This window comes from Ornithorhynchus anatinus, chromosome 21 (genome assembly GCF_004115215.2).
Source record: "Ornithorhynchus anatinus isolate Pmale09 chromosome 21, mOrnAna1.pri.v4, whole genome shotgun sequence".
Taxonomy (NCBI): Eukaryota; Metazoa; Chordata; class Mammalia; order Monotremata; family Ornithorhynchidae; genus Ornithorhynchus; species Ornithorhynchus anatinus.
In genome coordinates this window covers 3,485,193-3,500,845 of record NC_041748.1, presented here as the reverse complement: position 1 = coordinate 3,500,845, position 15,653 = coordinate 3,485,193, and the positions used below count along the sequence as shown (strand labels likewise).

The 15,653-nt window shown below is 47.7% G+C and overlaps 1 protein-coding gene across 4 annotated transcripts in view; it reads right to left on the bottom strand.

Moving 5' to 3' along the window:
- FBXL2 (F-box and leucine rich repeat protein 2) overlaps window positions 1-15,653 on the bottom strand; it is an 86,407-nt gene that overhangs the window by 49,380 nt on the left and 21,374 nt on the right. For all 4 annotated transcript variants that reach the window (XR_003754234.1, XR_005661249.1, XM_029049455.1 and 1 more), the window contains 2 exons: window positions 841-895; window positions 661-735 (listed from right to left, as the gene is read on the bottom strand). Coding sequence is in view for 2 of the 4 variants with exons in the window: in XM_029049455.1 (XP_028905288.1) it covers window positions 661-735; window positions 841-895 (130 nt within the window). In the remaining 2 variants the exon portion in view is untranslated. The remainder of the gene's footprint in view (window positions 1-660; window positions 736-840; window positions 896-15,653) is intronic.

The window sequence follows — 15,653 nt, the reverse complement described above, 5'->3', positions numbered from 1 at the left end:
TAACCAGCCAAGCCTACTCCTCCTCAAAGAGCCCATGGAAAATTACGATGCGATCACACACGCGCTCAATCTTCAGTCTCCAAAGTGGAGGAAAGCAACCGAACCCACCTTCATAGACATAAAACCTCACGGTCAATGTCCTCATTGCTTATCTGTGGTGATATATTTTGGCAACAGCTTTGAATGTGGATTGAATATATACATGGATCTCATCTACCAATACCGACGATGTCGTTCTTTTTAAAAAATTAACTGAAAGCACTAATCTTTTAAGTGTGAAGAGAAATATATACTTCATGCTATCGATCCACTTAGTGGGATCTGAAACCTGGTAAAACCCATGGTAAAGAGGTACATAAAATCCTTGCTAGTTCCCTTTCTCTGCTTCTTCGTTAGTAAAAAACCAAGATTAAGGGCTGGAATGAAGTCCAAGAAATGGACTGGTAGCTCCCACTTACAGATCATTTAAAGAGCCTTAAAAACAGCCCCGCCAGGAGCAGATGCATTCTGCGGGGAGACCTACTGGAATGATGGAACGATAAAGTCAATCTGTAGTAAAAGAGCAGAGGCCTCGGACTATTACAATCCACGTCGAACAGCAGACCTACCCACAAATGGTTGAGATGGTTGGCTCATCTTTTAAAACTCAAGTCAACTCACCTCTATATCTGTCTGGAAGTTAAAAAGGTCTATTCTTTGCCAGTTGCTTCCATCCAGGGCTAAGACATTCCAAGCCTAAGGGAGAGAAAAAAGATCACTTCAAGCACTCATTCTAGAAACTCATTTGAGAAAGGTGTGCTTTTAAGATCCCAGACGTTAAAAATTTAGTCAATACTGTACCTTAGAAATCTGTGCACAGCGACACAGAGTGACTATATCCAAGAAGGAAAATATTCTGGGAAGAAAAAGAAAACAGTAGAATAAAATAGTTTCATTATTTCAGTGTACTTTTAGCCAGAGGGTCCCGGCTAACCCAGCTTCAAAAGTCACGTGAACATGTTTGAGAAGCTTCAAGTTATATAAAACAAACACTCGATTTCTTGTTTAAAGTTGTCTACAAATACCAGCTCACGTTATTGTAGGGTGGAAGATACTGAGTGGACAATAAGCTTACAAAAGGCCTGAAAGGGACATGGGTGTATTCCAGGCTTCTTGTACTCATAGTAATACCAGCATTTCCTTGGGGCTTACTTGGTGTGGGGACACTGTACTAACCACTAGGAAAGTACAGGATAAAGAAGTCACACACTCCCTGTCCACGAAGAGATTACATTCCAACCGGGGAGACAGGTATAAAGCGATTCACTAGAGTGGCCAAATAGATAAACTGAGTGGCCACATGCGCATGATTGCTATGAAGGATGTTCATAAGTACACCCGAATCTTCTCCCGATTATAGCCGAAGGGGCCGACATGAAAAAGAATGTTTGCCCTGGGGATGAAGGAAGAACGATCCAGATCTCCCAAATCATCATTCGGGGCCTTCAGCAAGTAAACGAATCCACGCAAAAGGAGGCCCCTCTATCTGGAAGGGAGGTTTCGCGAGGCCCATATTTATCACGTTCAAATTATAACGGCCGAAAGGGAATGTGATAAATCCACGAGTGCACAGGAGGACTTGGCCACATAACGAGAGCTTACTACTGGGCCGGTGAAACTCCTTCCTCCAGGCCCAGGTTTATTTTGGACCTCTCCAGTAGCCTGGAGTGTCAAGGTGGGACTAAAAATTGGAGTCTGTCTCCCCATCCATGTCTCTGGGCTTCTCAAGTGGATTTTTAGCCCAGTCGCTGGCTCCCCAGACCAGAAGGGATCAACCAATAGTACTGATTGACCGCCTCCTTTGTGCAAAGCACTGGGCTTAAAGGGCATAGTAGAGAACCAAAGTAAAAGTCATGATTCCTACCCTCAAGGAGCTTACACTCTAACGGGACTACCACCGATAAAGAGGGTCCCGGAGAAAGACGAAGCCCCCACTGCAGTAAGAGGCTTCATGGTTCGACTCTCCTACTGTATACCATCTGTGGATTGTAAATCCACAAACACCATTGTATTGTTCTCTCCCAAAGTGCTCAGTACAGGAATCTGCACATAGTGAGTGCTCAATAAATACCATTGGTGGGAAGCAGCGTGGCTCAGTGGAAAGAGCCTGGGCTTCGGAGTCAGAGGTCATGGGTTCGACTCCCGGCTCTGCCACTTGTCAGCTGTGTGACCGTAGGCGAGTCGCTTAACTTCTCTGTGCCTCCGTTACCTCATCTGTAAAATGGGGATTAACTGTGAGCCTCACGTGGGACAACCTGATTCCCCTGTATCTACCCCAGCGCTTAGAACAGTGCTCTGCACATAGTAAGCGCTTAACAAATCCCAACATTATTATTATTCACCTCTGATAAATTCTGTAGGCCGTTTCCACTGGAGAGGAGGTAAAACCATCCAAGGATTAGTGAAAGATGAATCGATGTTTTACTGTAACAATTTTCTATTCAATCCCTCTGCTCTCCAGTATTGTAGTAATTAATCCCTCACCTCAGAAACGTGGTCCCTGAAAGACTACCTGGTCGGTTGTTCATCTTGCTCTACTCTTATTTGTGCTGAGAGCAAAGACCGCATGAGTTGCTGAGGGTTAGCTGATATTTTGGGAACTGGAGGTTGTCTTCATTTTTCATTTACCAACTACGTTTTTTTTCGAGGTTTAAGAAAGCAATCTGATTCAAGGGGTAAAAAAAAAATCTCGCTCTGGGAACTCAAGGCTAATATGCAAAATGCCACGGTTAGGGTGACACTGCGATGGAGCATCGCTTGCTGGAGATTAGGGAAGTGCAGTCTCACCCTTGCCATTCCCAGGCAGGGGGCTGGGGTCCCAAGCTTCACAGTTCCTCTAGCATCAGAGCTCCATGAGTTACAGAGCCACGGGGAGACCACCAAGGTGGCTCCCTCCTTCCCTCCTCTCGGTCTCTAACAGATAGGACACCGAAAAAGTCGCAGTGGTGCTTACACATGAAGGGGGAACATCCTGAGGACGGTATTCGTGTTGCTACAACTGTTCGGTTGTTCTTTGCCATCTGCGATTCCGTGCCCTGACATTGTACTTGTTGACCTTACCCTGTGCTAACATCACTCAATCAATGGCGTTTAATTAGTGAGTACGGCGCTTGGGAGAGCGTAACGGAGTTGGTAGAAACCAACCCTGCCCCACGACAAGCTTACAGCCGAGTCCTTTCCACTCTATCTTCTCTTTCGACTGTAAGCTCCTTCTGGTCTAGAGATCAGTATCCGTGTATTCTCCCCAGCACTGAGAACAAACAGTGTGTCGCACAGCGTAGGCACTTGATAGATGTTCCTGCTATTTTACTGGAGGAGGCAATTCCTTTAGTTTCTTAGAATAGCCGAATATCCATAATCCCTCAAGCTAAGCTGAAATTTATTTTTTGGCCAAAATAACTGAGTGTCCAAAAAACCAAAGTTACAATGCATTGCACAACTGGCGGACTCCCATCGTATCCGGGGTCTTTAATAGCTGGCGCCCCAAAAATGGAATCATGGAGTCCCAGATACCAAGAGACGATGGGGTTGGGGGGCAGGAGGGATGGGGACAACTGTCCCCGTCAGTTTCAAAGCCATCATTTCAACCCCACAGCTGTTTCACTGATCCCACTGCTCCACCGAGGCCGGGGAGCTTCCAAGGCGGGCTGAAGAGAACCAACCAGTTTCTGAACATTGCCTGTTGCTCCTTCAAAGCCTCCCTGCCCTCTTCCAAGTCCCATAAGGCTTGCTCCCACCATAAAAGCCACTGTGCTTTTACTCCTGCACTAAAAATGAAGAGCTAGTACAGCTGTACATCCTAAACCAACACATTCCAGCGTCACTCTGGAGCACCAAAATGGCCTGTTTCTCCCTTTCCCGAAAGGAGCAGGATTCAATCAACTTCACCCTCTCCAGAGTTGGGGGTTGGCCTGACTGAGAAGGTAGGCTCTACCATATTGTCCTTTTCTTAAAGACACATCTTCAACCTGATAAATTAAAGCAGAGACCCCATACTCATCCTCTGAGGTCCAGCCTGGCCCGGCGCTCCCAGACGCTCACTTGTTTGTCCGTCCTGTCCCCTCCCTCCCTCCTCTTCACTGCTTTCTCCTCACCTCTGCTTTCGAGCTTAGTCATTGGGTAGCTGTTTAACAAGTCAGTCCTACCCTCAAGCAAATCTTGGAAAAATTGGGTATTTGGGCAGGCCAGACTTGACATTTCAATGTCTGTCGGGAAGGCCCAGCCCTGGTTCGGTTGTGTTGGGCAAACTGGACCCATGAAAAGACGATTCGCTATGGCGGGCAGAGTGAAGCCTCCGTTTCCTGTTTTTGTAGGATTCATTCATTCATTCAATCGTATTTACGGAACACTTACTGTGTGCAGAACACTGAACTAAGCGCTTAGGAGAGTACAATACAACAATAAATAACTCGTTCCCTGCTCACAATGAGCCTACAGTCTAGCGGGGGAAGACTGATATCAGTACAAATAAATGAGAGTTATGTACATAAGTGCTATGGGGCTGGGAGGGGGGAAGAACAAAGGGAGCAACTCAAGGAGACACAGAAGGGAGTGGGATAAGAAAAGGGGGTTTATTCTGGGAAGGCCTCTTGGAAGAGATGTGCCCTCAACAAGCTGAGAGAGCAATTGTCTGTTGGATTTGAGGAGGGCGTTTCAGGCCAGAGGCAGGACCTGGGCGAGGGGTTGGCAGCAAGATAGGTAAGATCAAGGCACAGTGAGAAGATTAACATTAGAGGAGCGAAGTGTGGGGGCTGGGCTGTAGAAGGAGAGTAGTGTGGTAAGGTGGGGGGGCAAGGTGGTGGACTGCTTTAAATAACAACAACAATCACTAATAATAATTGTGGCATTTGTGTGCCAGGCACTATACTAAGCGCTGGAGTGGATACAAGCAAATCAGGTTGGACACAGTCCCTGTCCCACATGGGCTCTCAGTCTCAATCCCCATTTTACAGATGAGGTAACTGAGGCCCAGTGAAGTGCCTGGCCCGAGATCACACAGCAGACAAATGGGGGAGCTGGGATTAGAACCCATTACCTTCTAACTCCCAGGCCTGTGCTCTATCCACTAAGACAATGGTGAGGAGCTTTTGCTTGATGCGCAGGTGGATGGGCAATCACTGGAGTTTTTCGAGGAGCTGGGTGACACGGCCTGCCAGTTTTTGTAGAAAAATGATCCGGGCAGCAGCGCGAAGTACGGACTGGAGTGGGGAGAGACAGGAGGCTGGGAAGTCAACAAGGAGACTGATGCAGTAATCCAGGCAGGATAGATTGAGTGACTGTTATTAACGTGGTAGCAATTTGGATGGAGATTAAAGGGTGGATTTTAGCAATGTTGTGGAGATGGGACCAACAGGATTTAGTGATGGCTTGAATATGTGGGTTGAATGAGAGAGAGGAATCAAGGTTAACACCCAAATGGTAGGCTTGTGAGATGGGAAGGATGGTGGTGCTGGGAAAAAGTCATGGGGAGCACAGGGTTTGGGCGGGAAGATAAGGAGCTCTGCTTTGTACATGTTAAGTTTGAATTGATGGTAGAAATGTCTAGAGAAGCAGCGTGGCTCAGTGGAAAGAGCCGGGCTTGGGAGTCAGAAGTCATGGGTTCGATTCCCAGCTCCGCCACTTGTCAGCTGTGTGACTTTGGGCAAGTCGCTTCACTTCTCTGTGCCTCAGTGACCTCATCTGTAAAATGGGGATTAACCGTGAGCCTCACGTGGGACAACCCGATTACCTTGTATCTCCCCCAGCGCTTAGAACAGTGCTCTGCACATAGTAAGCGCTTAACAAATACCAACATTATTACTACTACTGACAGCAAGAGGAAACGCGAGATTGCCGAGAGCGAGAGAGATCAGGACTGGAGATGGAGATTTGGGTATCATTCGCTTAGAGATGGTAGTTGAAGCCACGGGAGTGAAAGAGTCCTCCAAGGGAGTGGATGTAGATGGAAAATACCAAAATCGATCCTTGAGGGATCCTCACAGTTAGGGGGTGGGAGGCAGAGGAGGAGTCCAAGAAGGAAACTGAGAATGAATGGCCAGAGCAATTGGACCAGGAGAGGACAGAGTCAGCAAAGTCATTTCCAGAAGAAGGGGGTGGACCACAGGGTCGAAGGCACCTGAGAGGCCGAGGATGGAGTAGAGGCCGTTGGATTTGGCAAGAAGGAGATCACTGGTGACTTTCGAGAGGGCGGTTTCTGGGAGTGAAGGGGACGGAAGCCAGATTGGAGGGGGTCAAGGAGAGAATCGGAGGAGAGGAAATTGAGGCGGCGGGTGTAGACAACTCTCTCAAGGAGTTTGGAGAGGAATGGTTGGAGAGAGATGGGGTGATAATTGGAGGGAACAGCAGGATCAAGGAAGGATTTTTTTTTTAGCAGAGGGGAGACATGGGCATGTTTGAAAGCAGTGGGGAAGAAGGCAATGGAGAACAAACAGTTGAAGAAGGCCGTTAGGGAGGGAAGAAGGAAGGGGGCGAGAGTTTTGTTAAGGTGAGAAGGAATGAGGTTGGATACGCAGGTGGAGGGGATGGCTTTTGAGAGGAGGTAGGAGATTTCCTCTAGAGATACTGCTGGGAAGGACGGGAGAGTTGAAGAGGGGGCCGGAAGGGGGAGGGATTGAAGAGGGGTAGGGGTGATTTTAGGGAGCTCACATCTCAGTGTCAGTTTTCTTAATAAAGTAGGTGGCCAGGTCACTGGGGGCAAGGGATGGGGGAGATGAAGGGACGGGGGCCCGAGGAGGGAGTTAAATGCCTGAAAGAACCGGCGAGGGCAATGGGCAGGGGTGTCAGTAAGGGAGGAGAAATCATTTTGCCGGGCAGAGGCAAGGCTGCAAGGATAAACTTCAAGTTGACGTACGTGGCCTGATATTTAGATTTCCACCAGCAGCGCTCTATGGTTCGAGCACAAGCGCAGAGGAGGAGGACCGTGCTGGTGATCCAGGGCTGTGGGTTAGAGGGATGAGATGGACAGAGGGATAGGAGTGCGAGTGAGTTGAGTTCAGTAGAGAGGGTGGTGTAGAGAGCATCTTTTTGGTCATCATGGGAGGGTAGTTTGGGTATGGAGGCTAAGTGGGGCATGATGATGAGTTGAGAAAACTGGATGGGGTCTCTGTGGGGGAACAGTACAGATTCACTGGGAGGAGATATGTGGGAGAGGAGGCAAGTGAAAAGGTTGTGGTCAGACAGGGATTTCAGAATCGGCGAGGGTAGAGACGTGAAGTGGTTAGAGAGGATGAGATCGAGGGCGTGTCCAAGTTGGTGAGTGGGCGAAGTGGGGGCGGAGTGGATTTGGACCAGTTATTTCCTGTTGAAGACAGGATCTGCATCGGTGAATAGGCTGGGAAATAGTCCATTAAATGTGTGAAAAAATGATCTTGGGTGCTTGCTTTTTTGGGTAACTAAAATGAAAACGTTCTTTGTATCACTGGGCTGTTACGATCGCTGCTTCCCGCATGGGGAGTTCTGATCGAGGAGCTGCAACCTGAGGGCCTTCATTTTTAGCAGGTCCTAAATCTGTGGGACACGGTGTGCTTTCTGGGGTAAACCGACTGAGGGGTTAGTCATGTCATCACTGACCATTCCAGGAGCAGGAGCCTGCTACCCAAAGGACCAACAATAACCACTACATTAGATCTGTTTTATGGCGGTGCTCTTCTTCCCTCCTGATTTAAGCTTCATTTCCCTCTGAATTTATTGGGTTTTGTTCCTGAACCTTTCCACCTAAGAAAACAAATAATAATTATGATATTTGTGAAGCGCTTACTATGTGCCAAGCGCTGGGGAAGATACAAGATATTTTGTCCCACGTGGGGCTCACGCTCTTAACCCCCCATTTTACAGACGAGGTGACTGAGGCCCGGAGAAGTGAAGTGACTTGCTCAAGGTCACACAGCAGACAAGTGGCGGAGCCGGGAAAATGCAAACCAATAAGTCTCACCTGCCCGTGCTTGGGCTTCGGGGACATTGAGGGCAACGGAGAAGAAATCCTGGGGGGATGGGGGAGCTCAAGTCCATGGACTCCATTTTGGCTTTCCCGTGCTCCACGTGAGAGTCCAACAAAGAGGCAGTGGAACTCACCACAGGACAGCTCAGATACCAGCCAGGTTCTCCCATTTATGCCATCTCTGGGGCAGACTTGGATACTGGCAGAAGTGACACAGCTTGCCAAAGGTCTTTCCAAAGGCTGGCGGTACGACTTAGATGCCTACGTCCCAAGCACAGGAGACAGAAGGTGGACCTGCCTCTCGTTTCACTGCCTTTTCCCTGACTCTTGCCACCCACAGAGAAGGCACAACAGGGAATGGGGCTGCTGGGGGGAGAGAAGAAGGTGAGGGAGCGGGGGAAGAGAGCGCACGAGAAAAAGAAAGAAAGAACGAAAGAAAGAGAGCAGAACAAAGCAGAGAAAACACTTAGGCATCCATAGCCATCCAATTTTTTTTTTTTTATCCACCCTTCCTGGATTTTTCCAAAAAGTAAGCGCTCATTTTTTTTTCCAAGTACTTGAGTAAAAATAGGAAAAAGACCAAATTGTGCTTTTTGGAAAATCTGGCTTTACACGCTTTACACTCCCATATTATCCGCAAGACTTTCATATCTGATCTCCCTAGAAGCGGCATGGCTTAGTGGAAAGAGCACGGGATTGGGAGTCAGAGGATGTGGGTTCTAATCCCGGCTCCGCCACTTGTCTGCTGGGTGACCTTGGGCAAACCACTTCGTTTCTCTGTGCCTCAGTGACCTCATCTGTAAAATGGGGATTAAGACTGTGAGCCCCACGTGGGACAACCTGATTACCTTCTATCTACCCCAGCACTTAGAACAGTGCTTGGCACATAGGCGCTTAACAAATACCATTATTATTATTGTTATTACTTGGTTTGCCGTATGTGTTGGCACTGTTGGGTTCCCTCACGACTTTCAAGATACTTCGAGTGAATCTTGCTGTTACCAGACTCCGATATCAACACCCAAATGAAACCGGCATTTTCATCCCTGACCTGGAGGGCCAAAGTACAAACCCAGCGGAATCTTCCTCAGAAACATGCTTTCTTTAAACTCTTGGCATGGAGGACAATTGTTCCCCACCCAAATCTGCTCCTTAATAATCCAAACATAATTCACGCAGATTAGGATCTGTTCTTGCAGTCCCAACTGTACGATTAACATCTAATTTTACTAGAACAAGCTGATTGATGATTTATTAGATTGGCCACAGGCCACAATAAGCCTCCCTAACATAAAACTGGATGGATCAGACTCTTAAGAAGGCCCTGAAGCTCTGCAAATTAAGATACAGGCAACAGAAAAGACACCAAATGACCTTGTCGGCTGGAGAAACGGAGCTAGCGGGAGGCCAGGGAGAGGGGAAAAAGGGGACAAAGGAGGGAGGTGGAAACAGGTACTGGGATGACTCCATTCCTTGGACTATTCCTGTGTACATATTGTGTACCCGACTGTGAAGCCGCATGGCTTAGCGGCAAGAGCCCGAGCTTGGGAGTCAGAGGACATGGGTTCTAATCCCGACTCCGCCACTTGTCTGCTGTGTGACCTTGGGCAAGCCACTTCTCTGTGCCTCAGTTCCCTCTTCTGTAAAATGGGGATGAAAACTGTCAACATCACGTGGGATGATCTGATTACCCTGTATCTCCCCCAGCGCTTAGAACAGCGCTTGGCACATAGTAAGCACTTAACAAATACCATAATTATTATCCCAGCTCTGCCACTTGTCAGCTGTGTGACCGTGGGCAAGTCACTTAACTTCTCTGTGCCTCAGTTCCCTCATCTGGAAAATGGGGATTAACTGGGAGCCTCATGTGGGACAACCTGCTTACCCTGCATCTCCCCCAGCGCTTAGAACAGCACTTGGCACATAGTAAGCACTTGACAAATTCCATAATTATTATCCCAGCTCTGCCACTTGTCAGCTGTGTGACCGTGGGCAAGTCACTTAACTTCTCTGTGCCTCAGTTACCTCATCTGGAAAATGGGGATTAAGACTGTGAGCCTCACGAAGGACAACCCGATTACCCTATATCTACCCCAGCGCTTTGAACAGTGCTCTGCATGTAGTAAGCGCTTAACAAATACCAACATTATTATTATTATTATTATTAAAAGAGGGGACTAAGCTTCCCACAGGGACATGTCCCAAAGGGGCCCCTCTAAGCAGGTGTGCCCTCCTCCTCGACTTTTCTGTGCTAATATCACCCAGAAGATCCACGATATCAATGAAGCCCTGCTTCCACCCACAAAGACTGCCTGGTCTTATCTTCTCAGGATTAACTAGTAGCTTTCAGAAAATCTACGTAAACATCAGGTCGGATTTCCTCAGGCCTGGGATAACGACTCAAAACGTTAAAGACAACTTCTCGCTATTAGAAAACCTGCCTCCTTTCACAGCCTGGACGAAAGGTTTGGATCACACTTCCCTTTTTTTCTTCCCTATTCACCCCAAGAGGCTGCTCTCCCTGTTATGATGAAATGGTTTAATTTTAAGGACAATACGGGTGAACGATTAGATTTAATTCTATTTGTTTTGAATATCATGCACCTAAAAAGAGGTCGGTGCTACAGTTATCATTTAGCTCAGAGCAGCCCCAAAATGAACTTTACCATCATTTTCTTTGACTGGTACGTCCAACGATCCTAGGAGGCCGCTTCATTTGTTAATTTCCTCTAAACTCTGAGCTTGTTGGCAGGGAACCCGCCTATCAAATCGCTCGTAGTGTGCTCTCAGAAGAGTTTAGTACAGTCTCTGCACGAAGTCAACGCTCAGTATCATCAATTAATATTAACAAATCTTAAGCGACACAAAAACTTCCCCAAGGTTGCAAAGTCTTTAGACCGGTTTAGAGTGGGCAGCTGGAGCTGGTAGAAGCAGTGTGGCTTAGTGGAAAGAGCATGGGCTCAAGAGTCAGAGGTCGTGGGTTCTAATCCCAGCTCCACCACTTGTCAGCTGTGTGACCTTAGACAAGTCACAACTTCTCTGTGCCTCGGTTACCTCATCTGTAAAAATGGGGATTAAAAAAAAAAATGTGAACTCCACGTGGGACAACCTGATTACCCCATATCTACCCCAGTGCTTAGAACAGTGCTCTGCACATAGTAAGTGCTTAACACAAATAACATTATTATTATTACTTAAATTTTTGGGACACATTTCCATGAGCTCCGTGCCTCATTTTCTCAAAAGCACGGCTCCTTTTCACAACCCACTAAGCCAGGATGACGGAACGCAACCATATGGCTTTCTCGGCCCTAGCAGTAGAGCCATCGGATGAAACTTACAAAAACAGTATTTAACCGCTAAACACCGCCCTGCGGGCCAGCTATTTCCACTGAGATTGAATTATTTCCACTTAATTACATTCAAGGATGGGTTACAGAGCTCATCTTTGGTGAAAAATAATTAGATCCTCAGTTACTCGGTGGTTCGGATTCTAGGTCGAGGGGGGAGAGGGGGAAGGGGACAGCGGGGGGTGGGGAGGAATGTTGCCCCCAGGGGTTGACCCTCCCTGGGGTGGGACAGGGGTCCCAAGCCTGACAAGAAGCAGCGTGGCCTAGTGGGTAGAGCATGGGCCTGGGAGTCAGAAGGACCTGGGTTCTAATGCTGCTCTGCCACTTGTGCGTTGTGTGACCTCGGGTGAGTCACTTCACTTCTCTGGGCCTCAGTTATCGCGTCTGTAAAATGGGGATTAAGACCGTGAGCCCCAAATTGTACATTCCAAACGCGCTGCACATAGTAAGCGCTCAATAAAAACGATTGAATGAATGAAATGACAGGGACTCTGTCCAACCTGATTAGCTTGTATCTATCCCAGTGCTTAGATCGGTGCTTGACACATAGTAAGCGCTTAATACCATCATTATTAACATTATTATTACTCATAAGATCTAGAAATATCTGAAGAGATCCATTTGGGAGTCTTTTAAACCTCGCCCACGATTTTAATAAAAGTACACGATCATCAAAATTATTCAACGCGCACCTGTTTCATGCAATACACTGCGCTGAACTGCACAAGGGGGATTCCGAGACAAAGTCCCGGGCCTCTGAGAAACTTAGTCGAAAAGGTTTTCCTTAGGAACCACGAGAGAGATGGCAAGGTCAATGGGGGGAAACGCAGATCTGGGAGGGCTTGCTGCTATTCCTTCCCCACTTCAAATCCAACGGGCCACAGTTCACCCCACCTTCAAAGCCATCTAAATCCCACCTCTTCCAGGAAGCCTTCCTCATTAATTCTCCACCTCCAAAGATTCATCTCCCCAGCAGCCATCCGTGGCACCTAGTTAGTGCTACCCATCCTTAGCATTCACATCCCGCATTCAATTGGCTTTTCATCTCACTTGGAAATGATTTATATCCATCTCCCCCATGGGGTTGCAAGCTGCTTGAGAGCAAAGGACCGTCTTTCTTGCTTCTACTGTACCCTACCAAGCACTCAGTACAGTGCTTTGCACACAGTTGACAGTCCACAAATACCAGTGACTATTTGGATTTCAATCCAGGCTTGGTTCCTGAATGCCGTGTGGCTGGGGACAGGTTTCTTCAAATATTCATTCAATAGTATTTATTGAGCGCTTACTATGTGCAGAGCACTGTACTAAGCGCTTGGGATGAACAAGTCGGCAACAGATACAGTCCCTGCCGTTTGACGGGCAAAAATGAAACGGGAATAAAAAGGCCTGCCTCTCCCAGCCTCATGGGAAATTTGTGGAAACTGAACAAGAAAACTGATGTGAAGGGAAAAGTACCTTGGAAAATAAAAACCGTTCTAAGAAATAAAGATACGTGCACTGCCTAATGCAGGATATAATCCAGCCTTCTATGAGCTCATATTCCAAAAGAGATGGTCGTACATATTACTCTTAACTACCAAGAGAAAAAACTAAAACCAGAGTGAGCCTGGATGAATTAGTTATCCTAAATTTATTCCCTACTTCTCAGACTGAGAGCCCCAAGTGGGACAGAGACTGTGTCCAGAATTAATACCTTGTATCTTCCCCAGCACTTAGCACGTAAGAAGGGCTTAATAAATACCATGGCAATAATACCATAATTATTTCCAGGAGCAGAGTCAAGAATTAATGCCAGTGGTTTTACATGTGGTGAGGGGTGGAATGGGTGGGCTGCATGACAGGATAGGTGGAAAAAAGAATGAGGGAGAGCATTGCTTTGATTCTCAGGAAAAGGTTTGTGGAGTTAGTCGGTGATATTTATTGAGCAAAAGGGGGGATTGCCAGAGTTCCTTTTTTATGGCATTTAAGTGCTCACTGTGTGCCCAACAATGCTCTAAGCACTGGGGTAGATACAAGATAATTAAATTGGACACAATCCCTGTCCTACACAGAGCTCACAATCTAATTAGGTGGGAGAAGAGGAGAACTGTGGCACAGTGAAGTGATTTGCCCAAAATCACGCAGAGAGTAATTGGCAGCGCCAGGATTAGAACCCAGGTCCTCCGACTCCAGGGTCCGGGTTCTTTGCGCTAGGCTGGGCTGCTCCTTCAATGCCAGACAGAGAGGAGGGGGCTCTCCAGGTTCAGTGCCCAGCAGAGAGAGGAAAAAATGATCGACAAAGGGGACCCTGAACGGTTTTGCCTAGTGGAGGCAAGAAGAGCACAAGGGAAGGTCATCTGGTGAAGTGCCAGAGAAATGAAGCTCGTTCTTGCCGCGAAGGGTGATACACCAGGATTTTTAAGGTGGTGAGGGGTGATATGCTGAAATCGGAAAGAGAAGATGCCTCGGAGCAACTTCCGGATCACAGTTTATCATACAGTTGATGTCTGTAGATGTGGACAACCAAGATCATACTAAACGGTGGGCAGGGAACGTGTCTATCAACTCTGTTGTATTAATCTCTCCCAAGTGTTTAGTACAGTGCTCGAAGCACAGGGAGTGTTCAGTAAATACCTCTGATTGGTGTCCTGCAGGTCAAGGATGGTGCAATTTTTTTAATGAGGGGCAAGTTTGGCCAATCTTTTTTATTGAGGGTCTACTGCGGGTGCTGATGTATGACTGTCTTGGCCCTTGACGATATTTTTGGTGCTTAAGTGGCACTGAAGGAACTGCACTAGAAGTCAGATTTGACTTGGGTGGTAAAAAAAAAATCCTGGCTTCACAGTCAGATAATAGATTGACTACTACAAATGCCCTATTGACTTTTCAGTTTGGACTTAATCTGGGTATTCAGATGATTAGAATTCAGATGATTTAGTCACTCCCAAAGGACTAATTTTCTATTTGGTTGCCTAATCTTCCATCACCAGACTGTGCCCTACCTAGGCAGCAAGGTTCAGTGAAAACACTCAGCCCTGGGGGTCGGCAATGGAGACCCCTGGAGAGCTGTAATAGGGAACCTCACACTTTCAATCAATCGTAATTATTGTGGGCTTACAGTGCGCAGAGCACTGTACTAAGCACTTGGGAGAGTATAACATAACACACTCCCCGCCCACAGTGAGCTTACAGTCTAGAAGGGGAGACAGACATCACCATAAATAAATTACAGATATATGACTAAGTGCTGTAGGGCTGGGAGGGGGGATGAATAAAGGAAGCAGGTCGGGGCGACGCAGAAGGAAGTGGAAGAAGAGGAAAAGAGGGCTTAGTCAGGGAAGGCCTCTTGGAAGAGATGTGCTTTCAGTAAGACTGTGAAGGTGGGGGAGAGTCGCTGTCTGTCAGATGTGAAGAGGGAGGGCGTTCCAGGCCAGAGGCAGGACGTGGGTGGGAGGTCGGTGGATAGACAAAATTAAGCTACGGTGAGACGGTTGGCATTAGAAGAGCAAAATGTGAGGGCTGGGTTGTATTAGGAGTAGCAAGGTGAGGTAGGAGGGGGCAAGGTGATCGAGTGCTTTAAAACCATTGGAAAGGGGTTTCTGTTGCAGAGACGTAAGGGCAACCACTGGAGGTTCTGGAGGAGTGGGGAGATGTGGACTGAACGTTTTTGTAGAAAAATGAAGAGGGAGGGCATTCCGAGGCAGAAGCAGGATGTAGGTGAGAGGTGGGCGGCGAGATAGGCAAGACAGATACAGGAAGTAGGTTCGCTAGCCATTTCCGGCTAACAGTGAGCCAGGGGCTTTGCTAGTTCTAAAAGAGCCATTCACAGTAGTCATCTGCATATCTTCTTGGGAACGTGCTTCCGGAGTAGTCAGCAGCAGTTAGGAACCCCTGGATGGCAGGACTTGGGATGATGCTATGAGCCTTTGTGCGGAGTATCCCACAAGGCATCAAATGCCACCTTGCCTATCTCAAGTGTGACTGCACAGAAGAGGTTCAACGAGACCAGACCTAGTCCACGACCCTGCTTTATCAATCAGTGGTATTTGAGTGCGTACTGTGTGTGGCACGCTGTTCTAAGTGCTTGGGAGAGCACAACAGAGTCGGTCGACATGGTCCTTCCCCACAAGGAGCTTATACTCTACGGCTTATAGTCTTTATGACACCGGTGTGGAGAAAAGGACAGGATGAGATCATTCCACCCTGGTGGCGTGAGTCCGGGGAGGGTCCTGCCGGGGGCGGCTGCCCGGGGTGGGGGTGCCAGGCCTGAGCCGCTCCCCCCGCTTCAAGACCGTGAGCCCGTTGCTGGGCAGGGATTGCCTCTATTCGTTGTCAAATTGTACTTC